The 27,891-nt window shown below is 41.6% G+C and overlaps 4 protein-coding genes across 7 annotated transcripts; 2 read left to right on the plus strand and 2 right to left on the minus strand.

Annotated features, from left to right (window-relative positions):
- Positions 1 to 1,628: 1,628 nt before the first annotated feature.
- On the plus strand, positions 1,629 to 7,781 carry LOC131445990 (syntaxin-2-like). 3 transcript variants are annotated; one of them, XM_058616829.1, is made up of 9 exons: positions 1,629 to 1,733; positions 2,007 to 2,132; positions 2,335 to 2,434; positions 3,617 to 3,691; positions 4,041 to 4,114; positions 4,873 to 4,981; positions 6,010 to 6,083; positions 6,203 to 6,340; positions 6,853 to 7,781. In XM_058616829.1, the coding sequence occupies exons 2-9, from the start codon at positions 2,082 to 2,084 to the stop codon at positions 7,057 to 7,059; spliced, it is 828 nt and encodes a 275-aa protein (XP_058472812.1). In that variant the 5' UTR covers positions 1,629 to 1,733; positions 2,007 to 2,081; the 3' UTR covers positions 7,060 to 7,781. The 3 variants fall into 3 exon arrangements, with proteins under 3 accessions (XP_058472812.1, XP_058472813.1, XP_058472814.1); XM_058616830.1 differs by having other exon boundaries at positions 1,633 to 1,737; XM_058616831.1 differs by lacking the exon at positions 1,629 to 1,733 and adding an exon at positions 1,762 to 1,916.
- Positions 4,874 to 18,200, plus strand: nefla (neurofilament light chain a). 2 transcript variants are annotated; one of them, XM_058616828.1, is made up of 5 exons: positions 4,874 to 4,981; positions 15,451 to 16,447; positions 16,547 to 16,671; positions 17,184 to 17,518; positions 17,587 to 18,200. In XM_058616828.1, exons 1-5 carry the CDS (start codon positions 4,947 to 4,949, stop codon positions 17,898 to 17,900), a joined length of 1,806 nt encoding a protein of 601 aa, XP_058472811.1. In that variant the 5' UTR covers positions 4,874 to 4,946; the 3' UTR covers positions 17,901 to 18,200. The 2 variants fall into 2 exon arrangements, with proteins under 2 accessions (XP_058472811.1, XP_058472810.1); XM_058616827.1 differs by lacking the exon at positions 4,874 to 4,981 and having other exon boundaries at positions 15,297 to 16,447.
- Positions 8,895 to 11,282, minus strand: pgam2 (phosphoglycerate mutase 2 (muscle)). Its single transcript, XM_058616833.1, has 3 exons — positions 10,781 to 11,282; positions 10,468 to 10,648; positions 8,895 to 9,380 (listed from the first exon to the last, which is right to left on the minus strand). Exons 1-3 carry the CDS (start codon positions 11,195 to 11,197, stop codon positions 9,211 to 9,213), a joined length of 768 nt encoding a protein of 255 aa, XP_058472816.1. The 5' UTR covers positions 11,198 to 11,282; the 3' UTR covers positions 8,895 to 9,210.
- Positions 18,201 to 21,134: 2,934 nt separating the features above from the next.
- Positions 21,135 to 26,197, minus strand: nefma (neurofilament medium chain a). The gene is made up of 3 exons (XM_058616826.1): positions 25,021 to 26,197; positions 24,059 to 24,183; positions 21,135 to 23,920 (listed from the first exon to the last, which is right to left on the minus strand). The coding sequence occupies exons 1-3, from the start codon at positions 26,071 to 26,073 to the stop codon at positions 22,144 to 22,146; spliced, it is 2,955 nt and encodes a 984-aa protein (XP_058472809.1). The 5' UTR covers positions 26,074 to 26,197; the 3' UTR covers positions 21,135 to 22,143.
- Positions 26,198 to 27,891: the final 1,694 nt, after the last annotated feature.

Genomic DNA, 27,891 nt, shown 5'->3' on the forward strand with positions numbered 1-27,891 from the left:
TAATGTTTGAACCGTCCCTCTCTTCGCACAACCTTGTGTCATTTCAGGATAATGATTAAAAGATGAGGAAGTGACCGAGCAGCTGTTTTGCAGGTTTATTACATGCCAGTTAGTGAGCAAACATCGTGCCACACCCTGATATAACTGTGAGGAGCCATCTGCCTTCAGGCTATTACCGTCAAAATGTGCAGCATATCCTCACACGCATGTTAAAAATGAGACTCTCGTATTTTAAAGTTGCACAAAACACAAACAAAATAACATGTTTGTCCACTTTTTCCCACAAAGGCTGATTGACTCCTATACTGTGATTTGTGAAAATGACAATTCAACAATATGACGCATAAGCCTCTGTTCATTCATTCCTTTTTTGTGTAACCTGTGGCGGTTATAGACCAAACATCATCAATAGTCAGTAGATTCTTTACACTGTAATCTGTATTGGAATCAAATCTACAGCTGTGATAAAAACGGTCTGTCAGACAGAGAAGCAGAAATGTAGGCACATTATTTTCCAGTTATTCAGCACACAGAGTACAAAACTGCTTCAACTTTCTTTTCTTTTCCTTTTTTAAACACTTCATAATGGATTCTTTAATACAGGTGCTTTTAGCCCGACGTAATGGCTCTGAATCAGACCTTGATAATGTCTCACCTCTCCAACATTTTTAATTTATATCTACACTTGGGAGCCATTTGGACAGCAACCATTTATCCAAGGACATTTTTTTTTTTAACCACAGTTCCCTGTTTAAACAAAGTTTACAAAAGTATATTGTATATGTAGGACCAGCTTTTTATTGCATTATAGTAAATTGAGGCAATTACTACACTGAGAAAAATTTAAATATACACGTTTAGAATATGCTATTTGTACCGGTGTAAATGTGTAAATTAAATTTTCTGTGTTAAGCACTTTCATCCAATGACGCTATTGTCAGTCGTGTTTTTGTTATGTTTTGTATAGTTTGGATAACAACCCCCAGAAAATAAATATGAATTACAGTAACAAAGTATTTGTACAGAAAATTACTTTTGATGCTACGGTACAGTAAATTTCATATACTTTAAGATAAGATAAGATAGTCCTTTATTTGTCCCGCAGTGGGGAAATTTATTGTTACAGCAGCAAGACAGTAAGATAAAGATAATAAATAATAAACATGCATTTCCAAAAAAGGAAATTACAAAACATACAAAGATAATAACACTTCGACTATAAAAAAATAGTTAAAATAGAATTTATAATGTACATTATAAACATTTAGCAGAATATACATAGTATGGACTTGATATTTACAGCACAAATAAGTATATTGCACTTGTGTAGAGTATATACAGTATAGCAAGTAGATTATTGATTATTATTGCACGTAAGACTTTTAACTTGAGTAATATTGTCTAAAAAGTGACTTCAACTTCTAACAAAGTCATATCCTGAGAATATACTTGTACTTTTACTCAAGTATCCCTTTAAGGTACTTTACACAAGACAGCCTAAAGTGAGTAACTCCTCAGTTCCATTTTCAGTTGCACCTGCAGTTTTGAAACACAGGAGGCAGCATAACATGAAAGCTCACAGTGAGGTCATTTGTTTCCCCGCGGTGACGCGCCTGCCACCTGCGTGCGTGCACGCGCTCCGTCTGACTCACACACACACACAGGTGAGAACAACAGAGAGAGGACAGACCGAAGCAGCAGGTGGAGGTCGAACGTTAACGTCACAACGGAAAGTAAGTAAGGAAGGAAATAACCGTTAGAAGATGTCGTCTGTTTAGTTTTGTTGTCGCTGTTCAGCGGGAGCTCAGTGTTTGCGTCGCCATGTTAGCACCGAAACACTTTTTTAAACGTGGTTAATTCACTTTTGGTCGCGGCAGAGAAGGAAATGGCTGTGGTGTTCCTACAACACTAGCGACGTGTGTGACTCTTGTTTATTATCAAATATAAACTGTTTATAGTTAAATACACGACAGTAACGTTACTGTGACGTGTCTGTGTGTGTGCAGGAACAGGTGGAGTGGTTTTTCGTGGCCAAAATAATCCCCTTTATTTGAAAAAGGCACCAGCAGGAGTGGGATGACATGACGAACCTAGCAGAGAAAAGGCGCAATATGGAGGATTTTTTCACAACGGTAAAACTTCCCACAGCCTAAGTCTAGTTTTTTTTTTTTTTCAATCTTACTTTTAATACTAATGATGTCTTATTGTATGTTGTTGTTTTAAAATGTGTACTTTGTCTTGTTGGCCCAACTCCTTTTGTTCTTAAGGAGCCATACAGTATAAATAAACGTGACAGCCTGTACTGTGTCTGTCTGTGTGTGTGTGTTATGTCAGGTGGCAGAGGTGAAAAGCCTCATTGAGAAGATCTCCAGCCAAGCAGAGGAGGTGGAGAGAAGTCACAGCGTCGTCCTCTCTGCTCCAAACCACGACAGGAGTAAGTCCAGAACAGCTTTCCCCCTCCTTAAATGCAGCTGTAATTGTTTTCACGAAGATGAAATGTGATGCCTTCACCATTGTGCTGATGAATTCAAACATCTACCTCCTCCTCCTCCTCCTCCTTCGGGCCATACTACACTGAACAGACAAACAGAGCGACAGACACAAGCAGCCTTTGACAAACAGACTTGTATCGGTTGTAGACAGAGGGGCTTATATTTCTCAGGGTTACGTTATGGAGCATTGTTTCCCAAATGTTTGGTATACCATGACACAACTAGAGCTGAAACGATTAATCGATTACTAAATTAATAGACAACTATTTTGATAATTGGTTTGAAGGTTTTTATATGATTAAAACAAGATTTCTGATTGTTTAAGCTTCTTAAATGTGCATATTTCCTTCATTACTTTGCTCTGGATAACAAAGAAATCATTAAAAGTCAATCATTTTGGTTTGTGGACAAAACAAGACATTTGAGAACATCATTATTTCCAGGTTTGACGAACACCAATCAACATTTTTTCAGGTTTTCTGATATTTTATAGTTTTTTTCCCCCAAAAATGTATGTTTTGATGAATGAGTCACAACTTCAGGTCATGCAAAAGGAAGCGGTGTCATCTCACTTAATATAAGCAATATCAAAATATCCATACAAGCCACAGTCAATGATAATGGAAATATTATGTAAACAAGCCAGTTTTATAACAAATTATTAAAAACCTGTTTGATTTAGGCTCAGTCAGCTAAATTGTAGGAACACAAAAGAAGATATGAGAATATACTCCACACCTTTACAGGGAATATGAATAAAAAATATTTGAATTAAATATAAGGACCTCTTTCATAGAATAATGAGTAGAAGACTTATTTGATTCTGTAGATCAGTCGATCACAGGGGAATTTTTTTTCAGAATCTGACAGAATAAGTTTATTTTTTCTCAATTATTTAAAATAATATTAGGTTTTACAGGAACAGAAGTTCAAAAAGACAAGTGAGAAATGTCACGTAATGCAGTAGTTTTCTTTGTGCTGGGTTTTGTCTTCTTGGAAAAAAACCTGGTTTCCATGGAAATGAAATTGGGAGACACGATGTCTGTACATGATGGTTATTTTTGCCACTTTACTTGTTTGTAAAATACTCTGTGAGGTGAACTTGTTATTTATGTTGTGTTTAGGGAATACAGAAAAGCTGGAGCAGCTGAACAGCGAGATCAAGAGGAGCGCTGACCTAGTCCGAGCCAAGTTAAAATGTGAGTCATTTCAGACAATATATTACGTCTGAAATATATTGTCTCCTCCTATATTTCAGACGTATGACATAAAAGTTAGTCCAGGTTCAGCAGTTCTTCATACCACACTGATCGACATGTAGCTGTTTGTTAGAGCAACGAAGAACTGAACTAACTTAATGTCAGTGAGGTGAAAAGTTTTTTACTTGCAAATGAATTAAAATGACCACTCCACTCCAGTTGACCCACATATATACATATATATATATACATATTATACATGGAGAAAAGTCACAACTTTGAATAGTGCCCTTTTTTCAACCAAGCGAGTTATTTATCATCTCTAACTGCTTGTTTTGTGTTTGTTTAGCAATGCAGAAAAATTTGTCTGCGGAAAAGAACGGTAAAAGTTTCTCGGTAATCCAGCGAATAGAGACGAACCAGGTTTGTGATAATTTTATTTTGTTAAATAAGCCACGGATTTCTGACATGTTATTACAAAACAATCATTGTAGTTCTATAAAAAGTGATTGAAAAGATGTGTTTCTGAACATTTGAAGCAAGAACTTAGGGGTGGACATAAATATTTGATCACTCATTTGATTATTAAAAAGTCCATCAGTTAAAGTGACATTTTGTGACAAGTTGAGATTGTGATGAGATTATTAATTTGATTGCAGCAGATAGCAGTGCATTTCATTTACACTGGAAGGTGGACAAGGGTTGAAGTTCTTGTTGAAGTTGGACCCAAACATATCTCAGGCTTGGTAGCCATCATTAGCAATACCAGTCGATGACAACACTGTACTTCCACGGGGAAAAATGTAACAGTATTTTGTGTATGGCTGACGTAATCTGAATTAAATTAGACAAAAGTGGAATTTACAGTGAAAGTAGAGTCAACTTGGAATCCTGTCTTGGTGTTTGCGAGGATACTCCTACTTTCCGAGTTAGAAATCCAACTTGAGCAGGTGTTCCAGTTGAAACATCCAACTGGGAACTCTGAAATTTCCGACTACAACAGGAACACACTATTATACCCAGCCACTTCCGACCAGCAGTTTTACTTTAAATGTCCATCCCTCACAAAATCACTACCTGACAATGGCCTGTGTACAAAATAGTAACTTAACTTCCCTTTTTTTTCTTTCATTTCTGTCTCCTTAATCTGATGTGAAATCCTGTTGCCTCCCTCTCACCAGCACTCACACCTGACTCGCTGGTTTGCAGAAACCATGCGTGGCTACCACAACGCACAATTATCCTTCAGAGACAAATGCAAAGCTCAAATTCAGAGACAACTGGAGATTGGTGAGTTTCCAGAAACAAAAACAAATCAAAAACCAAAATGTAAATACTTCCTACCTCCTGCTTCCACTCGGGAAGTAGGAGTGTTTTTGCAGAATGGGTTTCACATCTTACACCCGCTTATATCAGCAGCACGGTTAGGAAGGAGTTTCTGCCTTTAACAGGCAAGAAGTTGTTATTCTACTCATTGCTCCACAGATAGGGAAGTATTGATGGATCAGTTCTGCTTCCCAATTACAGGTTAGACACCTAGTTTATTTTTAAACAGGGCTGCAACAATTCATCCATCACCAACTTTTTGGACAATCGATTAATCGGTTAGAAAAACAAGGAAACCTATTTCCCGCTATCCTTTGCTCCGCTATTTATATTTTCCTCCTTTTTTTGTGGACCAAAACGAGAGATTTGAGGACATCATTATTTTGAGGTGTGGAAAAAAAGCTCAACGTATATCATTTTGAATTTATTCTACAGGTGAGAACTATTTATTTGTGGATTTTATGGAACACACAAGTAAGCAACTTATCGGGAAAATAAACGGGTATTTTACATGAATAATTTTTTTTTTTTCTATTAAGCCTAAATCTCTGTTCACACAGGTCCACTACAGCCAGTTCTTATATAGATTCAGAAGAGATAACACATCTGTTACGACATGAATCCTTTTCAAAGTGTCCTGTCTGCTAAGTTAGTGAATTCTAAATGGCTTATATACTGTAAGTGTTAAATAATGGCTTTACAATATTCAGGAATGTATTTTGGTTGTTGTTGTTTTCTACTTCAGTCCCATAAATAAACAAAGTCTCATTTTACCTGCAGGTTACAGCCACACACACACACACACATCCTGAAGTGGATGGTGGCTGATGCCAGAATAGCACTTAATTGATTTTGTTTGGACAAAGTGGTTTAGCAGTAGAGGTGTAGTACCGCCATCCTGTGGTGAACATACAAAAAGGCATGTTATTTCTGTTGTGTTTTATTTTTTTACAGTGTGAACTGTTTTTTGTTTGTTTTTTATTTTTTTCCAGTGGGAAAAGTGACAACAGATGAAGAGTTGGAGGTGATGCTACACCGTGACAGTCTTACCATCTTCATATCTAATGTTGGTGCCATGTCATGCACAAAAATAATGGCCTTTCAATATTCAGGAATGTATTTTTGTTGTTGTTGTTCAAAAAGAACCCACCAATGTTTTTTTTCCTTTCTTTTTTCCTTTCTCAGATCAGCTGTGATGTTCAGATTTCGAGCCAAGCTCTGAGTGAGATTGAATCTCGTCATCAGGACATTGTGTGCTTGGAGTGGAGCATCAAAGAGCTGCATGAAATATTCATTGATACTGCCATGCTGTTAGAGAGTCAGGTATGATAGCTGCCTTGTTGGGAAACGATGAATACTAATCGATATAAAGAAATAGGCCTAACACTTTTGGTGATTATTGTTGTTGTTGATGCGGTTATTCTGCCTTTGTGTGGCCTTCAAGAACCAAAACAGCATCGTTTTTATGTGGCGTCCTTTATCTGACACTAGGCTTTGTCAAGCAAAACTATCAGACCTGACTGAAGGGAGCATTTGTGTGTATACAGCAGCAATGCAGGAAACTTTGCTCATGAAACTTTTCATGAACACTTTTGTTTTTGTCTGACTTTACTAGAGCGATGCTGCTGTTGCTTCCCTCTGTCTTCACATAAAACAGTTGTGTGTAGCTGATGGGCTCAATCTGCATTTTGTGAACTCATTTTATAATAGTTTGAATGTAATGGGCTTTTGTTTATATTATATTATTATTATTATCATATATAATAAATTACACACTACTGTTTTAAGTCATAGAACAAATATCTGACAGGTGTTTTTTTCTTTTTTTCTATCAGGGGGATTTGATCAACAACATAGAAAAGAATGTGAGCAGTGCCGTGGACTATGTTGACATGTCCAAAGAAGAGACGAATAAAGCCGTCACGTACAAGAAAAACCCATATAAGATCGCATCTCTTCCAAGCTTCTTAAAACCCTTCAAGAGGCAAACATCTTTTAAAACTGCTATGGACCAAAACCCCTCAAACTCCAATCATAATTGAGCTCCTGACTCTCTCTTCTGGGGCATAAACTACTCCAAACATGCTTCATCAGATCACAGTGCAGTGCCTTGTTTGCCACCTCTGATGCCTGTTTTTTTTTGTTTTGTTTTTCTAAAGGCAGCTGTTAGTTTTAACTTGATAATGAACTTGAATTTGAACTGCTTTTAATAATGACCTGTAAAATGAAAAGTGCCAAGGCTGTGGACAAGCCTTGCAAACCAGCATGTGAGTCTGTCTGTGGACTGCACAAAAGGAGAAATAAGTTACTGTTGTCCAAAATGATAATTATTTATTTGTTTGTTTGTTTGCTGACTACTACTTTTTGACTCTAAACTCAGTCTCCTTTTCTTTTCACAGAAACTCTTACTCACTCATAGTTGATTTTCTTCTTAGTGACCAGTAGATGGCATGAAAGCTTCAGATGCTTCTCAAAAGCAATGCCACGTTCTTCCTCTGTGCAGTGCTGCTGTAGTTGTTTTGTTTTGTCTTTTAATCAAGCAATGTGTTGTCATGTTGTCTGTACATGTTGCAGTGTTGAAGTTGCACTAAAATTGTTCAGTTTAACACCGCTCCAATTTAACATTCCAAATTACTCTTTAATGTTTTCATCAACACTGCAGAATTTACTGTGTAATTATTTAATTTCCAATTGTTTGATTGAAAAAAATAAGTGCTGTGTCAATGCTAAATTAAATCTTTTTTTAATGTGGTACTTTGTTGTAACAGTTTGTTACTGCTTTTTTTTGACATATTCAAAACTCAACCTGAAGAGAATCCTTTCAGATCTGGTGCATGAGGTCTCTTGCACTCACTGAATTGAATTTGCGGGCCAATTGTCAACAGTCACTGTGACTGTCTGAGGAATAAAATCTCAGGAACACATTGAGATTCATTTTACTCCGGTCAAAACTTAGCTTGAATTTAAAAATTATATACGTAGTTCTTTTTAATGAACCAGATTTAATATGATTATCAGTACGAAGTGTCCTTACATTTGGAAGTGTTTCTAACTATAGGGACCCAAGTCTACCCTTACTCTTGAAGTGGGTGGATAAATGATGAATGGACGTGACACATTCAGTAAATTAAGTCTTCAGTCCATTCAGTGACTCACTAATGTTCTGTAGACAAGACATAGAAGCCTCTCTCAACATGATAGAAGTGTTTTACCATGGTATAAAGACAAGTCATCATTGATTTGCAGTGATGCAAGCGGAGCCAAACACTCTCACTTACTCATTGCCTACCACTTAATCCTCCACAGGAAGGTCACAGGAGGCTGGAGCCAATCCCAGATGATGTGGGGCAAAAGGAGGGGTACACCCTGGACAGTCCGTGGATAGAGTATGCAAACTCCTCACAAAAAAGGCCTTTGGTTGAACCAGGGTTCTTCTTACTGAGAGGCAACCATGCCACAAATACTGTGTTTTGACATAAACCCTGCTATATGTCGTGGTTATAAGCAAACCCACTTTTTCAGTTTTCCTCCTTTAGTGTTATCTGTCTGGGTTGAAGGATAGTGCTTAAAAACTCTTATTCTGCATCATGGGAATGCTGCCAAGATGAACCTATTGACTCGTCTCTTCGACTCGGTCTCTTTCTCTATCTCTGTTTCTCCTCTTCCCCTCCTCCCCCCCACCACCACCACCACTCTGCCTCCTGGATAAGATTTCACAGCACCTTTCCACTTTGCTGAAACTACTGATTTCCGAATGAGGAGCCACAGAAGAAAAGGTGTGATATGTAAGGATGACGATGTAGTTTGAAGAAGGAAAAAAAAAAAGTGAAGGAGATATGAGACGTTAAAGGTAGAATCAAACAGCCACAAGCTTACATAAAAATATGGTTTCTTTATTGGTTGTGCCAGGGTGCTGAAGCCCTCAAAATAGGGCCTGACCACAATTCAAAAGGGCTGAGTAATGCGAGGCCAGGCTGTCTGCTTGGATTGACAGGCCATTCCTCTTTCTATGACTTAAACAAACAAGGCTAATGTGCTGGAAATGGCTCATCTCCAAAAGAACCATTAACAATTTTCCCCCTGTTGGAATGGACTACAAGGATGGATAAACGATAGAAGGAAAGGTTGAAGGACAAAAGTGGGAAGAGTCTTTTTTTGTTTTTTGGCCTCCTCTTGGAGCCTCCAGAGCAGGCTTACTTCTTGACTTTGCCCTGGGCAGCCACGGCCTCCATGGCCTTCTTTACGGTTTCTTCGTCGCCGAGGAAAGACATGGGCTTCACAGGCTTCAGGTTTGCGTCCAACTCGTAAACAATTGGGATTCCTGTGGGCAGGTTCAGCTCCATGATGGCTGCATCAGACATACCTACAGATACGGGCAGGAAAAAGAACACACAGGCAGATCAGCAGACAGAACAGCGGCAATATAACTGATACTATACAATAGTGTCTGGAGCCTTGCAAGACATACAGGGCAGACAACGATCTTTAAAGTGACAGTCTAGGTGGTGGCAGCATAATTTTATATATGATATCTTAGTCTACTGTAAATTAAAGCTGAAGATTGTAATCCACTCAATATCTCACACCAAAGTCCATAGAGAAAATCCGAGATTTTAGCTCACAGGGACACAGCTGTTCCTCTGCTGTCTCCTTTGCTAAGTGTGTGTCACTTAAGTAAATCTGGATGAAGAATTTCATACATCAAAGTCACAAAATAACACAGATTGATCCTTACGGAGGCAGCAGTGGATCAGAAACGTTTCCAGCCCAAAAAAAGGTTGTTAAAATAATGTAAAAAGGAGTAAACATATTAAAATATTGTTGACTTAAGCTGGTGCAGATCAGGTGAGACTTGGGTTGAGTGGTTAAAATCAGTTTTTCTTTGTGTCTCCTTGGGCAGCCATGTTTGCAATCACCAATTTCATTACTCTTCCAAAAACCTGAACTCTCTTTTTAAGTAGTCAGCAGAGCAGGTTTTCAATTTGATTGCATATTTAAGTTTTTTTTACTACAGGAATTCGTAACATGAACTGGTTATACGTGACCTATCGTTTCTGTCTAGGATTTACTTTTGCCCTTGAGACGCTGTGACTGTAAAACTCCCTTATCCGTGTCTGGCCACTGCTTGAAAAAGTACAACCTTTACATAAAGGTCGTGACTGTAACGGGAAACGAGCTCCTGACCCTCTTCCCTGTCCCTGAGTCCTTTCGCGCTATTTTTACACACTGTAATCCACAACTGTGTGTGGGAGTGGGTGTTAGTTACGGATTGATTATCTGACTCTTCTCCTTGTATGCAAGAGTCATTATTGTAAAAACTGATGTTACCTTAAGACTGCAGTGTTGTTGTTGTGTGAAAGTGAACGCATCAGTCACATCTGCCTGTCACTGCAGCACTTTCTTCTTCATTCACTGTTTTATTGTCCACCTGCTGACTGCAGTATACTCACCCTCTAAGTGCTTGACGATGCCGCGGAGGCTGTTGCCATGGGCAGCGATGATTACGTTCTTGCCAGCTTTGATTTCGGGGGCAATGACGTCATTCCAGAATGGCAGGGCACGGGCGATGGTGTCCTTCAGTGACTCGCAGGTAGGCAGCTCACCGGCTTTCAGGCCCTTGTAGCGTCGGGACTGGAAGTAGCAACAGCAGTTGAAAGATGTCACATAATCGACTGAACTGATTTTAAATCAATCAGTTGGCTGTGAAATAGTTTGGATTACTGACAAAGATCACATCAATGTGTTATTGCTTGGTTGTCTCACCTCGCTGATGATTTTGTGGTAAGGGTGGTCCTTGTCCATGGGTGGAGGTGGGATGTCAAATGAGCGGCGCCAGATCTTCACCTGCTCCTCACCGTGCTTCTCAGCTGTCTCGGCCTTGTTGAGGCCAGTGAGGCCTCCGTAGTGGCGCTCGTTCAGGCGCCAGGTACGGATCACGGGCAGCCACATCTGGTCTGTGCCCTCCATGATGGTCCACAGGGTCTTGATGGCACGTTTCAGCACTGAGGTGTAGCACACATCAAACTTTATGCCGGCTTCCTTGATGGCCTGGGCCCCGCGTGTGGCCTCCCCCAGGCCCTTCTCACTGAGGTCAGCATCAAACCAGCCACAGAAGCGGTTCTCCTGGTTCCAGGAGCTCTCGCCATGGCGGACGATAACCAAACGATGTACGGCAGTCATGCTTGCAGTGTTTCTCCTGAGTGCACCCTAACCTCAGCCCTTCTAAGTTGTGTACACACACACTGGCTGACAACAACAGTGAACCCAGTACAGCATACCACTTGCTTTTTATAGCAGTCTGAGTGGTGGCAGTGCACAGCCGACAGGCCTCCTTTACTGTCCACCTGTGAGAAGCATTCACACGCTGATGGACACGTGGGATCAGCCAATAGCACCAGAGGATGGGTGGACTGCTGGGACATGTGATGGTTGGAAGGCCAGAGGTCAGATATTAAGCCAAAATAGCAACATGACTTTTAAAGTGAGATCCGTGGTACAAAACTGTAAAGATCAGGTTAGGCTGCAAAAGGCAACTCGTCTCACTCTCTAATGAACTACTTCATAACTGAGAGAGAATGAGAGTCCTGCTCATTCATTTAAATAGATACCATGTTGTTCAGTGGAATAACACAGACACTGTGGACTAGTGTTGCAGGAAAATCCACAGGCAAGTTGCCAAAACAAAGCTGAGTTGGCAGCTGGTTGCAGTATGTACGAATTTGCTTTCTTCTACTGTACATGTAGCTGCCATAGCTCACAACACAGCGTCTGCAGCTTCAGGAGCACATATTAATTGTAGGAGGTTCAGATTGTAACATTTAGGAGGGTTCACTGACAGAAATTGAATAAACTACCCATGAGTATGTTTTTATTAGTGTGTAATCACTTTAAAATAAAAATAGGTCAGTTTCTGAGCCTTTTAAATATGTTTTTTTTTATTGATTTTTGGAAGCCGCCATATTGCGCTGCAATGTTTTTGCAGCAGCTTCGCCCACATAAAGCTTGTGCATAAACCAATGAAGAGGAAAGAGCAGAGAGAGAGAGCGAGGTGGAGTAGGCCACCGTAGTTCCACGATGCACACAAGTCCTCCAGGTGTTGCAATCTGCAATCTCACCATTAGATGTCACTAATTTCTCCACACTTGACCTTTATCTTAGCTTTAACTGTAAGAATAGAAAAATGATTTCAGCATGAAATAACACTGAACATTATTATTTATCCAAAATCCATCATTTCACTCTCTTCAACTTATCCCAGAACTTAGTTTTTTATTTGAGCATAATTCTGTGTTTATGTGTCTGAATGAGCCTCTGTGCAGCGGTCACTGCACACATTGTAGTCACTTTCTTGAGAGTTTTTCCCACTCCAAAGTTGCAGCAGGTGCAGTCATTACTTCACACAAAATGTCATTCAATACCTGAAGCCTCTGCCTGGTCCATCTTGAAATATCATATCAGTAAAATCTCATTGTTTAAAACTTTAAAACACCTCTCTAGTATCATATGCACTGTATATATACATACATACCGTATATATAATTGTATATAGTATAAACCATTAGTCCTCTCAGTTATATACATGTATTGGTACAAGCAGCAACTAGCAAACTGCAAAATAAAACATTTTTTTAGCGTAACTATAGTGTAAATAAAGTAAATACTGATTTGTCATGCCTGCACGAAATATTATACCCCACTGAGAAATTGAATCAAAGTCTAATATTCTATAGTATCAATCATGAAATGTGATCTTGGGAAGCAACAGTGCAGAGAAACTTACAGGACAGAAAAGTGCTGACGAAGCCTGGAAACAAATCCATAGCGTACTGTAAGTGCTGAGCTGTCACGTAATCAAGTCAATGTCTCGTCTTGTCCCCTTTCGAATAAAATGTATGGTCCATATTTAGAAATAAAGAGAAACACAGTCATCTGATGCTGTAGTATTAATAGAGATCTGGTGTCGGCCTGTGTTGTATGATCATGAAAAGCAGAAGTTTTTTTTTTATTGCACATAAACAAACAAAAACTGCACGAAAAACACTGAATGTACCCATTTCTGTATAAATATATATACTTTAGGTCATTGTTTGGAACCAGGAAACACAAATTGTAATTTTTGTTGCAGCTAGTCTGAAAAAGAGATCTGATATCTTGCTAAAAAAGAAAGAAAGAAAACATTGACTGTATATAAAAGGTGGACATAGTCTTCCTCTTGCAAAACAAATTCCCATTTTAAAGCTTTGAGATTTGTTGTCCGCTCATATGCGCTGTCCTTGAACATAAAGTTCGGTTCAAGTGGAAAAAGATTGAGCGATTGAGACAATTAACTCCTCAGGAAAAGGTTTTATGACAATATAAATCAAGAAATATCAAGCAGTTCTTTTTTACAACCAGCAGAGTCTCCCCCTAGTGGCTAACTGCTGCTCCCACCATATTTCAAGAAAATTACATCCATTTTATATACAGTAATAAAGCAAAATCTATAAAATATAAAATATAATCTAATAAAATCTCAACATCAATTATTGTTGTTTTTCCAACATTACAACGTGGATATCATCCATTTTTTTCCCCCTTTTCCCTCAGGTGTGTGATGCAGTCAATTCAGGGAGTTCCTAGAAATCACAACAGTCATAATTTTTCATTAATGCGGATAATGAGGTGATTCAACTCTACAGAGAGCACAAGCAATGACCTAGAAATCAGCACATTAAGTGGGAAGAATTGTCTGTTTCTCTGTTTCCCCCCCAGCTTCCGGGGGGATGACAAGCATCTCGTCTGAAAATTGCCCCGTGTGGATTGTCAGACTGCTGTTAGGGTGGGAAAAGTGCACACATGGTGTGATCACAACTGTTACGATGACTCAGGCCGTTGGAAGGCTCTCACTGAAGTTGCCCCCCAAATCCCACAGTAACTCGTCTGTAAGTACTGGGAGCTTTTGCCGAATTGGCAAATTGCTGGGTGCGGATAATACACACCTACACACACACACAGACGTTCACACTTCACACAAAGACACTATATGCAGGCATAACTGCAAAAGCACTACATCTTACATTTCATTTATGCACAGAGCTCAAAACGTACAAGACATCTCCAAACATAATCCTCACTGAGCCTCTGCATTTTTAAACTTGGACAAAAAAAAGAAAATGCACAACTGTTATGTAACCAAGCTGATGGAGAATGTGCTGTGTGCTGCAGAGGAAACTGAATTAATGAAACAACATGACAAAGAAGAAGAAGCTATAATGCCTTTTCTTTTGCTGACTGAAAACAAAACCAGATTTAAATCTAGTGTTCGTAAAAAGATACTGTTAATGTCTTGCAACGCTAATATAGACAATGCAATAAATCTTTAATTTAAGGTTTTAATTTATACAAAATAAATGAAGTTACTGCCAGATTGAAGTATAGAACAAACACTTCCTTTTCTGCAGGGAGAGAAAAAGAAATGAGCAAAATATGAGGTGTTTGTAAATTTAATAACAATTTAACTGTTTTTTTTAATTATTATTACTTAATCTTTCTTTAATCAGGAATTCCCTTGAGGTAGACATATCTGAAGTAATCCCTCACCAAAACAGTTAACCATTTACAGTTCAGTTAGAATAAAAGGCAACACATAAACTAAACACAAAAGCAGAGACCAAAACCACTTCAACTAAATCAGCTGCCATTTCTGTTACAAAGCCTGTAAACCCAGATTATAATTTTTATAAAAGGATTATGTGGATTATATCATTCACACGTCTGATCTGCTGTTTTCTGTGTTTCCAACATGGCACCTCGTACTGTCTGCTCTGTTTGGGTGGAATTGTTTTCACTGCAGGTCTTTTGAGGTTATGGCTGCAGTTCCACTCTCCGCCACTGGGAGAGATGCTGTGTCATGGTGGTAAAAGTCAGGACAACCCCTCCTCCTCCTCCTCCTCCTTCTCCTCTTTCTCCTTCCCTCTCTCTCCTGCAGTGATTCAGCCATGTTTATATGGGAATTAAATGTTTAAGCTAATTTGTTTTGCATTAATTTAAGTTTCTGTCGCAAGCAAACGTCGTGGCATCCATGTCAAAAGTCTGACAAGTCACTCGTGCAGTTTTTACAGCTTCATTAAGTCATTTGTGCGACCGCTTCCCTCCTCACTTTTCCTCTCCGTCTCCGATGGCTCGTCTCGTTCTCGTTTCTTGCAGTTGCAGTGTAAACCTATAGAGCCTGCGTTGTCAGAGTTTGGACAAAGCGCTTGCGTCAGAGCTCGGTGTCCTACTATAAAAGCACCGGCTGCTGCAGCAGAAAGCAGTCAAGGCTTAAACCTGAGCCCTTCATACATCTCCACACACACACACACACAGGAGAGGAGAGGGAGAGCAGCCAGTGCTCCCACAAATTCAGCCATGAGTAGCATCGGGTATGACCCATACTATCCCACCTCGTCTTACAGGCGCTGGTACGTCGAGTCTCCCCCTCGTGTGGTGGTGAACAGAGGGAGGACCCACTCCGTCTACTCGTCCCACACCTCCCCACTATCCTCATCCCGTGTGCAGTACTCCTCTCCCGGCCGGGTGCTGCTCTCCTCCTCCTCACCAGCCTCCTCTGTGGAGCTGGAGCTCAGCCAGGCAGCCCAGATCAGCTCCGAATTCCGCTCCGTTCGCACCCAAGAGCACAGGCAGCTGCAGGACCTCAACGACCGCTTTGCCGTCTTCATCGAGCGAGTGCATGAGCTGGAGCAGCAGAACCGGGCTCTGGAGGCAGAGCTGCTGCTGCTGAGGCAGAGGCACAATGAGCCGTCCCGCCTGAGGGGACTCTATGAGCAAGAGGCCCGCTCCCTGAGGGCAGCTATGGAAGAGGCCAGGGCAGACCACCAAGCCGTCATGGGCCAGAAAGAGCGACTGGAACAAACCCTGAGTGCCCTGCAGGGCCGATATGAGGAGGAAGTGCTGGCTCGTGAAGAGGCCGAGGGCAGGCTGATGGAGAACCGCCACGAGGCCGACCAGGCTGCCTTAGGAAAGGCTGAGCTGGAGAAGAGTGTTGAAACTCTGCTGGAGGAGCTGGCCTTCCTCAAGAGGATTCATGAAGGTGAGGTGGCCGAGCTTCAGGCCCAGGTGCAGCTGGGAGTCCAGGTGGCTGTAGAGTCTGAAACCGCCACTCCAGACCTCTCTGGAGCTCTCAGGGACATCCGGTCCCAGTACGAGAGGCTGGCAGCAAGGAACATGCAAGCAGCTGAGGAGTGGTTCAGAGGGAAGATGGGCTCGCTGACTGAAACTGTGGCCCAGCACTGTGACGCAGTCAGAAGCTCCAAGGATGAAGCGGGAGAGTACCGACGCCAGCTCCAGGCCCGTCTGCTGGAGATTGATGCGTGCAGAGGCCTCAATGGATCCCTGGAGAAACAGCTGCATGAGATGGACGAGAAGCAGAGCGCTGAGATCGCTGCCATGCAGGTTTTTATTTTAATTACGTTACACCTTGTGTGTCCTTGTGTCTTTTTTTTCTTTTTTTACTCGTATAATACTTCACACTTTGTCTTTCATGTACTGTAGGACACCATCACAGATTTGGAGAGCGAGCTGAGGGGCACCAAACAGGAAATGGCGCGCTACCTGAAGGAGTACCAGGACCTTCTGAATGTCAAGATGGCTCTAGACATTGAGATTGCTGCATACAGGTGAGAAGCAGCCGCCGGAAATCTGATTAGAGCTTTATGAAAATTCTTGAAATTTTATTGGAGGTGACAACGTTTAAAATGTAAAGGATGTTGTGACGTCTAATGATAAGACGGCAAACTGTCAGCTCCTCTAATCTCTCCTAAGAAACTTTGGAAACGATGTTGTCTTCAACAAGTGTGTCCTATATTATACACATGTTTTGAATTTCACTTCACACTGTGAGAGACATGCTCTTGAGTCATGTGTTTGTCTGGCTGTTACAGAAACATGGCAGTTTAAGATGGCGACCTCCTTAAAGCAAGGCCCTTTTCCTGTCATACTTATAAAAGGCTTATTCTAAGGCCTCAAACAGTAAACAATTCTTATTTTTAATTGATTGTACACTCCTGCAAACATACTTTTTGGTAGCAATTAAACTCTACCTAAATTGTACACATTGGACTTTTAAATAAATGTGTTGCATCAAGGCTAAACAGACTAACTCCCTGATTTGTCACTAAATCCATACTAGGAAGCTTCTGGAAGGGGAGGAGTCTCGCTTCAGTGTTGGCGTTTCCGGGGGCGTGTCCTCTATGTACAGCCACAGTCTGTCAGCGCCCCACTTTGCCCGGCCTGTCTACTCCAGCCTGAGCTCCGGCACCTCCTACCTGATGACATCACGTCTGCTCAGCTCCAGCACCACAGAGGGCCTCATCTCTGCCAGCCACACCCACCAAGCAGAGGCCAGCCCACCTGCAGAGGAGGAGGAAGAGGAGAAGGAAGAGGAGGAGGCAGGAGAGAAAGAGGAGGAGGAGGGTGAAGAGGAGGCTGCAGATGCAGATGAAGAGGCTAAAGCTGAAGAAGAAGGTTAGTTAATTATGTTGTTACATTACTTTATCACAACGACAGTGAATAAAACCTGAGCATTAATACAGGTGGTGATGAAGAGGAGCAAAAGGAAGAGGTGACAGAGGCTGCTGCTGAAGATGAGGAGGAGAAAGAGGAAGAGACTGAAGGCAAAGAAGAAGCACAAGAGGAGGAAAAATCCGATGACAAAGAGGATGACGCAAAAGAAGAAGAGGAGCAAGTCGAGACGGAAGAAGTAAAAACAGGTGAAGAAAAGGAGGATAAAGCTGATGCCAAGGAAGAAGACAAGGCCGCTCCAAAAACAGACGACAAGAAGGAGAACGCTGAAGAGAAAGCCTCCAAACCTGCTGCAGAGGAGAAGAGCACAAAGGAGAAGAAGTAAACAGTATGTTTGTCCCTGCAAATCACAGTTCAACACCGTCCACATACATACATACAAACCACAGCTCAATAAAACCAGTAGAGGCCTCAGCGCTGCGCTCTTTCTCCACTCTGCTTGTTAACGTGGTGCTCAGTGAAAAAAAAGCCCAATGGCCATTTAAAGCAACAAATCACAGTAAACCGCTTGCCAGTATCCACAGTCGTCCATAAACAGTGCACACAGTATACAGTATGTGCAACTGCTAACCGCTAACGTGAGTGTGTGACTTTCTGGTGGTGAAATAAACACTTATCAAAGAGACTCGCGTGTCTGTCCTTGTTTTTTGAGTCGTGTACATCATGCACAAATCTTTATATATAAGTATGAACGTGTACAGCAAGTGGCTCTACGTTCACCTCAGCAGTCGTTTATGTGTTTGAATCACCTCTACTAATGACAAACAGAGGCTTATACCCATCCATGAAAATACTGTATGCTGTTGTTTTATTTCAATCTTTAGAGGTCACATTTAACAAGGAGAATATCCCTCCCAAATAAAGAAGAACTCAATTTATAAGCAGTAAAATGAATCTCATACATACATTCAGTACACTAGAGGATGTGTTCTGAAGGCCTATGACTTACACTGGCCAATATTTAATGTTAGCATTATATACATTACTGTGTTTCCAAATATACAGTTGTTATACTGTTGCTGTTACAAGAGGTTACATTTTAGACAATTACTCACAACAATAAAACTTACTTTACAAGGATTTCCCCCCCCCCCCCCGTTTCTTACATGATGTTTTAAAACCACCAGTAACAGAACAGAACTTTGTACTGTTGAAGGATATATATTAAGAAATAATATAAATATTATCAAAATAGTATAAACTGAAATGTAGCTGTCTATTTGTTTATTCAAATATACAATATAATTAAATAACAATTTCTACATGATTTACAATAATTAAGACAAAGATGAGCAAAGGGCATATATCCAAAAGAAAATAAATGATGTGTATTTTAAAACAAGTTACCCCAGTTAATTATGGCTAATGACAACAAGTAAAAGGAAAATAAAGAGGACCAGGCACCGTAGGTGTGAAAGGATCACTTCTTACTAACTCCACAGCCTCAACTATAATTCATTCTCTTATTTATTCAGATTTATTTATTTATTATTTATTTATTTTTATTTAACTAGATAAAAGACCCATCGACATCAAGACCTCTTTCACAGGGGTGACCTGGCCAAGAAAGGCAGCAGCAGCACACATTATCGTTCATTAAAAAGAAAAAAAAAAACAAAAAACAGGGAGATAACAGTTACAAAACAAATTGAAATATAAATGTGCAAGTAAATGGGCAAACAAAGTGCAGGAGTTATGGTACAATTTACACTTTAAGAACACAGCCACCACTGTTCAATGTTCAATAACTGTTTCATTTTCCTTCATCCCCCGGCACATATTTCTACTGTGATTTAAATTGCCTTATATTACGAATACTAACTTTTGGGTTGTTGTTGAAACAGCGGCCACTGTGGCCACAAATGGCAGTTCCAAAAAGACAGGAGTCATGAAGTAAAATGACTCAGCAGTGTCATTTATGATCAACAGCAAAATTCTACCTGAGGTTTGCTGATATTTACCACCATCAGCTGCAGGTCCTGATGGAAGAAACTGACTTTGCTGGGTTTTCTTTTGCTTTTCTTGATTATATTTCTCTTTTTTCCTGCATTGTGACCTTACTGTTTGTGACTTTATCAGCATCTGTTGGCGCTGACAAGAAAAAATGAGCCCATACCTTATTTTAAAGCTCCTTGAAAACTATAGTTCAGCAGCACATCCATCAAATATATGCTGTACTTAAGAGAAATCTCTTTTAATCTCTTATATTTACATATAAGCAGAGAAATAAATCTTGGCGAAATAAAACTTGACTGGACTAAATGTCACTTGACTTATTTGCATCTGAATGAAATGATATATGGTGCATTCTAGGTTGATAGCGACTGTATTTTCTGAAACTTTATTTCTCATAAATTATTATTCTTCAGGAAGTATCTGATGTGGCTAAATAGAACTTCGTCTTGTCCATGACATTGTAACCTTGGGTACGGTTAATATCGGTGCACATGATTATATTTAAAGTTTATATTTATGTTTATTCTATCTTATATATATTAAGGAGTATTTCAGCTGCTATTTTCCATTAATGTGCAATATAGAGTGATTTGTATCCTTTTTTCTGATGAAAAAAAAATCATTTTCACCAACTATACAGTATAAACACACCAGAGCAAAAAGTTATTTAAAATGTTTAAAATTGGATTTAATTTGCGAAATTTGGAAATACATCACAGTTCAAAGTTCACATGGTTCGTTTTTATGAACAAAAAAAAAAGAAAGACGCCCTATTTTGTGACTTCTGCACAATTATGCTACTTTATATCACGACTAAAAGTGCGATATAAAATGAATCATAACTAACGAAGAAGACGAAAACAACACGTTTTTTTTAAAGCCTGAATATGTGACCTATTAACACACACGCCCCCAGGATGTCCATATAAGGAGTTGGGGTTGGAAGGGTTAAATATAATAGTTATGTGCATTGCATATTATGTAGAGCATATTAAATATCTTGACTAGTAAACTGATATATAGCTATATGTATGTATGTGTACATAAATAATATGGGTGATTAGTTTAATGTCAATTTGTGTTTTTGGTTCCTACCTGCCTGTGTTGTCGGGGGGGGAGAGATTTCAGTGACGGAAGTGTGTGTGTTGTGTGATGCATAAAATTAAAATTACTGTCGTGCCGTGTCAGGATTAATTATGTCAGTGTATGAACTGTAACCAATCAAGATTCGGGGTTACAATATTTATAATTAGATGTAAATGTCATCTAAAAAAAAGGGCCTAAGAAAACTGTTGGTGCCTATATTATATTTATATATTAGCTTATTTGTGTATTTACTTCATCAGTTATCCTTTGTCAATAAAAAATACCAAGTAAAATAGACTTATATAGAATTATATTTGATTATTTTCATGAATAAACACAGTAATTATCACTCTAAACGTGAGAGTGAATGGTTGTTTGACTGGCGACCTGTCCACGTTGTGACCCCACTTTTCACCCAGTGACCCGCGCCAATGAACACATGAACAAACACAGCGATGGTGACATACGTACGACTCAGTAGAACAACAAAACATGACAAAGACGACTTTTTCTTTAATTGGTAATGACATTTATTGAGCAAATGCTGCTGGGAAATCGTTCATGGTGAGTCATGGGATTGCAAACAGTAGCACCTCATTTATTTCTGTATTTAAATTCAAGTCCATCCTATGCATACAATAATGCACGAGTCTGCATTTTATATATATATATCTCTATATATCTATATATACGTTTTTTGTATTTTCAATTGCACTCAGGTAAACATAACAGACACTGATAAAAAGCATGTTTAAGGCTAGGAAGTTTTCTTCAGGTTTTCGTTAAGCTGTAGTTTGCGTCTGTTACTGGATGTGATTATGGTCGTGTGTGTTTTTTTTGTTATTTTTTTCATACTGCGGCCTGTGTCTTTCCTCAGTCGATGTGTATTCTGTCATTAAGTTTCTTTTTGGCTCAGTTGGTATCTTCATGTGTCAAGTAAGGCTTCTTCATGAGTCTCTACCCGTCAAGGACCCTCCCTCCTAACTGCCCCACCCACCCCCCCTTGACTTTTTTCCCTTAAACTCAAAAATCCTAATCCTGAATCCTAGTAATACAGCATGTCTCTCACTCGCCCACCCACATTGCATTTATTCCTTTTGTATATAGCTTTACTCGTGTATTTCTACCATACGTACAGATAAGAGAGGAAAGTGCTCCCCTCCCCTGAGCTAGCATGCAGCGACCCCCCGCTCCCTCCCACCTGTGAGCTCACCCATGAACTGCGGAAAGAAAGAAAGAAACAGAACAAGGAGGATTAAAATGTCTCAGTCACTTGCTTCTCAACCGCGTCTGCAGCGAAGCCCGTTTTTAAAGCTTTCTCTCAACATGCATTTTTTTGAAACTTGTAGCATTAACGTTTTGGCGTCTCTCTATGATTTGTTTCGTATGTTTGAGAGTTGGTTATCTGTAATTACATCGCTCTAGCTGTATGTTTTTCTTTGTTATGTTAGTTCAGGGTTGATTGCTTGTCATCGCGTACTCTTCCTCCTCCTCCTTGTCCGCTGGATCCGCCGCGTGGTGTCCGCTCAGTTGCCCTCTGTCACCTGCTTGATGGACTGGGTGGAGTGCTTCTCCGTCTTCTTCGTGGAGACCACCTGCTCCTGCACCACATCCTCCACCTCCTTCACCGTCTCGGTCACAGTGATAGATTTGGTGACGTGCTTCGAGCCGTCCTCGCCGGTGGTGATGGTCTCCACAGTCTTGGTGATGACCACTTTCTGGCTGCCGTCGTCCTTAACGGGGCTCTCGTCCACGCCGTTGGCGATCACCTCGGCTTCTTTCCCCTCGTCCTTCTTCACTTCCTCCTCGGGGCTGCTCTTGTCTAAGTCGCCGTTCATGGCAACGTCCTTCTTTTCTACCTTCTTGTCTTCTGTGGACTCGCTCGGTTTCTCAGATTTCTCTTCAGCAGCTTTGGGAGACTCAGGCTTGGTCTCTGTCTTTGGGGATTCAGCTTTAGGAGATTCAGCTCTTGGGGATTCAGCTTTAGGAGATTTAGATGTTGGGGATTCAGGTTTAGGAGATTCTGACTTTGGGGATTCAGGTTTAGGAGATTCTGACTTTGGGGATTCAGCTTTTGGGGAACTAGGTTTGGGAGAGCCAGCCTTTGGTGAGCCTTCTTTAGGAGACTCAGACTTGGGAGATTCGGCTTTAGGAGATGAAGGCCTAGGAGATTCAGATTTAGGAGATGATGGTTTAGGAGATTCAGATTTAGGAGATGAAGGCCTAGGAGATTCAGCTTTAGGAGATGAAGGCCTAGGAGATTCAGATTTGGGAGATGATGGTTTAGGAGATTCAGATTTGGGAGATGATGGTTTAGGAGATTCAGATTTAGGAGATGAAGGCTTAGGAGATTCAGCTTTAGGAGATTCTGGTTTAGGTGATTCAGACTTGGGGGATTCAGGCTTGGATGTTTCTTCCTTCTTAGCCTCAGGCTTGGCAGCTTCTGTTTTCGGAGCTTCGGCCTTGGCTACCTCCTTTTCTGGCTTACCATCTGCTTTCTCATCTTTCACCTTTTTCTCATCTTCCTTTTCCTCTTTCTCGTCTCCGCTCTTGGATGCCTTGTCAGAGCCTGCATCTTCGTCCTGATCACCGCCCTCCTCCTCGTCCTCCTTGGCCTCAGCTTCCTCTGCTGCCTCCTCCTCACCTCCACTGGCCTCCTTTTCTTCAGCCTTCTCTTTGTCAGGAGAGGCTTTAGACTCTGGAGCTTTGGAGCACAAAACTGTCTCCTCAACTACCTCCTCCTCCTCTCCTCCCTCTTCTGCTTCTGCTTCTGCCTCATCGCCTCCCTCTGCATCATCTCCCTTTTCTCCCTCGTCTTTATCCTCTCCCTCACCTTCCTCTTCCTTCTCTCCCTCCTCGCCGCCTTCTTCCTCTTCATCACCTCCTTTACCCTCGTCATCCTCTTCTTCCTCTTCCTCCTTGGTGGGTGCGCTAGCGCTTACTTTTGCTTCACTGGCGGCTATAACTTCCTCCTCCTCCTCCTCTCCTTCTCCGCCGTCTCCCTCTTCCTCCTCACCCTCTGCTTCCTCGCTATCTCCGCCCTCTTTGCCCTCTTCCTCCTCCTCGTCTTCTTCTCTGGCCTGTCCAAGCGTGGCAGACAGCTCCTGTGCGATTTCTTCCAGGGCCTCGTCGAGGTCGGCCTTTTCGTCCTCCACCCTCGTCTCCTCGATGATCTCCTCCACAAACTTGTGCTGCACCTTCAGCTTGGGAGTTTCCAATTTAGGCTTGGAGATCTTGGTTGAGGTGACCGTCTGGCGGTAGGGGAAAGTGCTGAAGTGGGTCTCCTCACCCTCCAGGAGTTTCCTGGATGGACAATACATGTGTACATGAAACATTTAAACCCAAATGTTAATTAAAAAAAAAGAGAAGAGACTTTAAAAAATTGCTGTAAATGTTACTTCTAAAGTACTTATCCCTCGACAAATCTATATCAGAATATACCTGTATGCAGCAATCTCAATGTCCAAGGCCATCTTGACATTCAGGAGGTCCTGGTACTCGCGCAGGTGGCGAGCCATCTCCCACTTGGTGCTCTTCAGCTCATTATCCAGCTGGTGAATTGTCTCCTGAGAGAAAACACAAGCAAAAAAACAAAGCGTGCTTGAATGGGCATAACACAAATTATTTACAGCATACGCGGCTTTTAATTTGCCCGCTGCCTTGATATAACAAAAAAGAAAAGAAAACCATGTTCATTCACCACCGTCATTTTATTGTAAAAGGATGGCGGTCTGCTGCTGTTTTAATAGAATCTGACGCAATACAGTATGCTGTGGGGATGTTGAATGCCTCTCCTTCAAGGGCATCCTCCACACTTGCTCAGTCCAACTCCCCCCCCCCTCCTCTCCAACCCCACCCCACCCACGCCCTGTAATCTGTTTGATGTAATGCAAGGAGAGCCAATGAAGGAATCGACCCAGGCCTCTGACTCAGCAAGATTCACGATTCAAAGAGAGAGGGAGAGAGCGAGAGAGTCTGCTGCAGTGTCTCCCTCCCAAACCCTTTTCTCTCACACTCGCAAATCTGTCATTCATGCGCAGAAAGTGAGTGCTCAGTGTTTGCCAGAGCAATAAACCGCTGGTAATGATCATTATGCACCAGAAAAACTAGTGTTCATTCAAGCCACTCAACCCCTGATGCATAAATGTGACGATGTACTGCTATTAAGTGACTTTGCAGTGTTTTTACGCATTAAAATAAACACTGCGTCACCAAGACAGGGCACATTACTAAATCAAAAATCACTTATTTTTAAGTTTTAAATACACTAACAAATGCACCCATTATAATACTTGATTATTTTGTTATAGAGACATTAAATAAAAGCTAAATGTAAAGATATAATGTTGTTGTATTTAGTCTATCTCTTGCTTTTTACGCACGGCTGTGCGTCTCCCCCTCACCTGCAGACTGGACAGGTCGCTGTTGTGACGGTCCTCGATGTCGTTCAGCTGCCTCTCCAGTGAGTCTCTGGTCCCGCGCACGGACTCCAGCTCCACGGTCTTGGACTGCAGCTGGCGGCGGTAGTCGGAGATCTCGTCGCGGGCGGACTTTATCGCGTCCTTGTTGCGGTCCGCAGCCTCGGTGAGTTTGGAGTAACGGCACATGAACCAGGTCTCCACCTGCTGCAGGTTCTGGTTGGAGTGACCCTCCAGCTCGCAGCGGATCTCCCGCAGAGCCTCGGTGATGTCTGCCTTCTGCATGTCTTTCCTCTCCACGGTCACCTGTGAAGCCTGGATCTGGGCGATGAGGTCGCTCACCTCCTCCTCGTGGTTGTTGCGGATGAAGGCGATCTCATCCTGCAGCGACTGAACTTTCTTGTCTAACTCGGACTTCACCAACTCCGAGTCACCCGTGTCCTTCTTCAGGACACGGATGATGGCCTCCGTCTCCTCCCGGATGCGCGCCTCTTCGTCAAAGCGGTCCCTAAGCCGCTGGATGTCCTCCTCGATGTGGTCGGTGTCGAGCTGAATCTGCGCCTTGTCATGGTGGATCTGCTCCAGCACGGAGCGCAGCTCCTGCAGCTCCTGGTCGTAGAGGTCTCCCAGCTGGGAGCGCGACACCTGCTTCTGCCGCAGCGCCTGGATCTCGGCTTCGATCTGCTTGTTCTGCTGCTCCAGGTAATGCACCTTCTCTATGTAACCGGCGAAGCGGTCGTTGAGCCCCTGAAGTTGCTCCTTCTCGTTAGAACGCTTGTAGTCTCCGTTCATGATGGAGGTTTGACTGTAATCAACGCTGTCGGCGGAGCTCAGCACCGTGGAGCCGTAAGCCCGGGACACCGGCATGTTCACGCTCTTCTTGTAGGATGCGGTGATGGTGGAGCCGGGGCTTCCCCTGGACCAGGACTGGGAGCGGAAGCCGCTGGAAGGAGTGCGGCTGTAGCCGTAACTGCTGCTCGTCCTAGTATCCATAACTCTCCGGAAGGGGCTCCCTATCGTATCCACCGGGTAACTCATCCGGTCAGACTACAGGGGATGTGCGCAGGAATGAAAAGTGGGTCCTGTGGCGTGCAGGAGGCTGGTGGGTGGGTTTATGTGTGTAGGTGAGGGGTGTATGGCATTCACAGCGACTCAAACATCCTCCGTCTGCTCCTTTTATATCAGAGGCTCAGAGCAACTCCAAGCAATTTTCTTCCGTCCATTGATGGCAGTGGGAGGGAGGGCGCTTCCCCCTCAGGCCGTCTCCTAGTGGTCCGGAGTCCCGTCCACCCTGAGCCACGTGGCCTGGCCCAGTCATTTCAGCACCATGGACAGCAGACAAGGTGTTTCCACGATTCTCCTCACTGCGTTACTCAGCAGAGTGTAACACATAGGGACGTGGGGAGAAAAAACATTGGTTTTTAACCAGTGTTGTGGGGACATGTTGATGTTGTGAGGATATTTCATCAGGTCCTCACAAGTTGTAAGTGTTTTTTTGTTTTGTTTTTTGCAGTAGTGCGTTAACCATTTAGATTCAGATTAGTTCACACAATGATGATAAAGCACATCAGGCTATTGTTCAACTTTGTCTGTAGGTGGTTTTCCATCACACTGTTTCATTTGCTCACAGTGACATCTGAATGGGAACAGAAAATTAAAAAAAGAAAATCTTACTGCATAAAAGTTTTTACACTTAAAGGAAAGTTGGCACATAAGTATAGGCTAAGTGAGAATGAGTGCAATGGGTATAGATTCAGTGGAATGTTTCTCCAGAAGCTTCTACATTTCCCTGAAAAAATAGCTGCAATATTCCCATGCTGTACACAGGAAGAGATTTTTTTTATGTGAAGACAAATGGAGGCAACATTAGTAAAGCAGGTCAGCTGCAAACATGTTGGACTGAAAAACAAATAATACTGCATAAAAAAAGCAAATATTGTTACATTGTCTCTGTTCACAAAGACCAAACAGAGGCAGAAAAATAACATCAACAAGAGCTGAAGTCAACAAAAGTTGCACACTGCAGCTTTGACTCAAGGGTCATGGTAAGAGTAAATGTTGGGATTGAGCATTTAGTTGAGATGGTTAAGATTAGATCAATGGGCAATTTAAATAATCTTCATTGTAAATATTACGTATTTACAAGTTCATCAGGTTTTGTCCTCTTATTTTTAAAATCTGCTTAGTCAGTAAATCTTTATCCTTTTTCATCCATAATGTTAAGGTGTATATTTTTGATTAATTGTTTGTACTTTACACATTTTTATTGTGTGTGTGTGTGTGTGTGTATTTGTTACCTCTTTAGGACCTTGTCTGGCATAAATGTGTTACCAAAACCTGGTCGTAGCAAGGAAGAACTTCATTTTGGTTTAGGTTTAGGGTAAAGGGTTAAGACTTGGGTTAGGCAATAACTAGTTAGAGATAAAGCTTTGTTCTGGTATCAAATTTGTTTTGTTGCTTTGATATCTGGACTGAACTGAACTAAGAAAATTAAGTAACTTTAAAAAATTTAGTTAATTCAAAGTTGATACATTATGTCAACACACTTCTCACATAAATTGGTGACTGAACAGTTTATCCAACCATTGTCTTTTTTTCAGTGAGGGATTTATTTGTGTTCAAACATGAGTCAAATGTGAAAGGTCAAATGAGGGTAATTTATTGTAATGCCTTGACTTGTATAATGCCGTATGGGGCCAGCATTTGCATACATGTGTTTTAATGCGAGACCACCCACTTGAATGGCGGGGGCTCGGCCTCAGTGACACGCCATTGATCTCCTATCGATCTAGTCACTTCGCTCTGATCTGAGGGGTAATGCAGCAAAAAAAAAAGAGCTGCATCAGTTCTTTCTGA

Source organism: Solea solea, chromosome 19 (genome assembly GCF_958295425.1).
Source record: "Solea solea chromosome 19, fSolSol10.1, whole genome shotgun sequence".
Lineage (NCBI taxonomy): Eukaryota > Metazoa > Chordata > Actinopteri > Pleuronectiformes > Soleidae > Solea > Solea solea.

Coding starts and splice junctions, on each gene's coding strand:
- nefma (XM_058616826.1), bottom strand. CDS start 26,073: ATGAGTTACCCGGTGGATACGATAGGGAGCCCCTTCCGGAGAGTTATG. Junction 24,184..25,020: donor GCGACCTGTCCAGTCTGCAG/GTGAGGGGGAGA, acceptor GTTTTCTCTCAG/GAGACAATTCACCAGCTGGA. Junction 23,921..24,058: donor ATTGAGATTGCTGCATACAG/GTATATTCTGAT, acceptor TTGTCCATCCAG/GAAACTCCTGGAGGGTGAGG.
- LOC131445990 (XM_058616829.1), top strand. CDS start 2,082: ATGACGAACCTAGCAGAGAAAAGGCGCAATATGGAGGATTTTTTCACA. Junction 4,115..4,872: donor AGCGAATAGAGACGAACCAG/GTTTGTGATAAT, acceptor CCCTCTCACCAG/CACTCACACCTGACTCGCTG. Junction 6,084..6,202: donor TTACCATCTTCATATCTAAT/GTTGGTGCCATG, acceptor TTCCTTTCTCAG/ATCAGCTGTGATGTTCAGAT.
- nefla (XM_058616827.1), top strand. CDS start 15,404: ATGAGTAGCATCGGGTATGACCCATACTATCCCACCTCGTCTTACAGG. Junction 16,672..17,183: donor ATTGAGATTGCTGCATACAG/GTGAGAAGCAGC, acceptor AATCCATACTAG/GAAGCTTCTGGAAGGGGAGG. Junction 17,519..17,586: donor GGCTAAAGCTGAAGAAGAAG/GTTAGTTAATTA, acceptor GCATTAATACAG/GTGGTGATGAAGAGGAGCAA.
- pgam2 (XM_058616833.1), bottom strand. CDS start 11,197: ATGACTGCCGTACATCGTTTGGTTATCGTCCGCCATGGCGAGAGCTCC. Junction 10,649..10,780: donor ACCACAAAATCATCAGCGAG/GTGAGACAACCA, acceptor TGCTACTTCCAG/TCCCGACGCTACAAGGGCCT. Junction 9,381..10,467: donor CATCGTCAAGCACTTAGAGG/GTGAGTATACTG, acceptor CCGTATCTGTAG/GTATGTCTGATGCAGCCATC.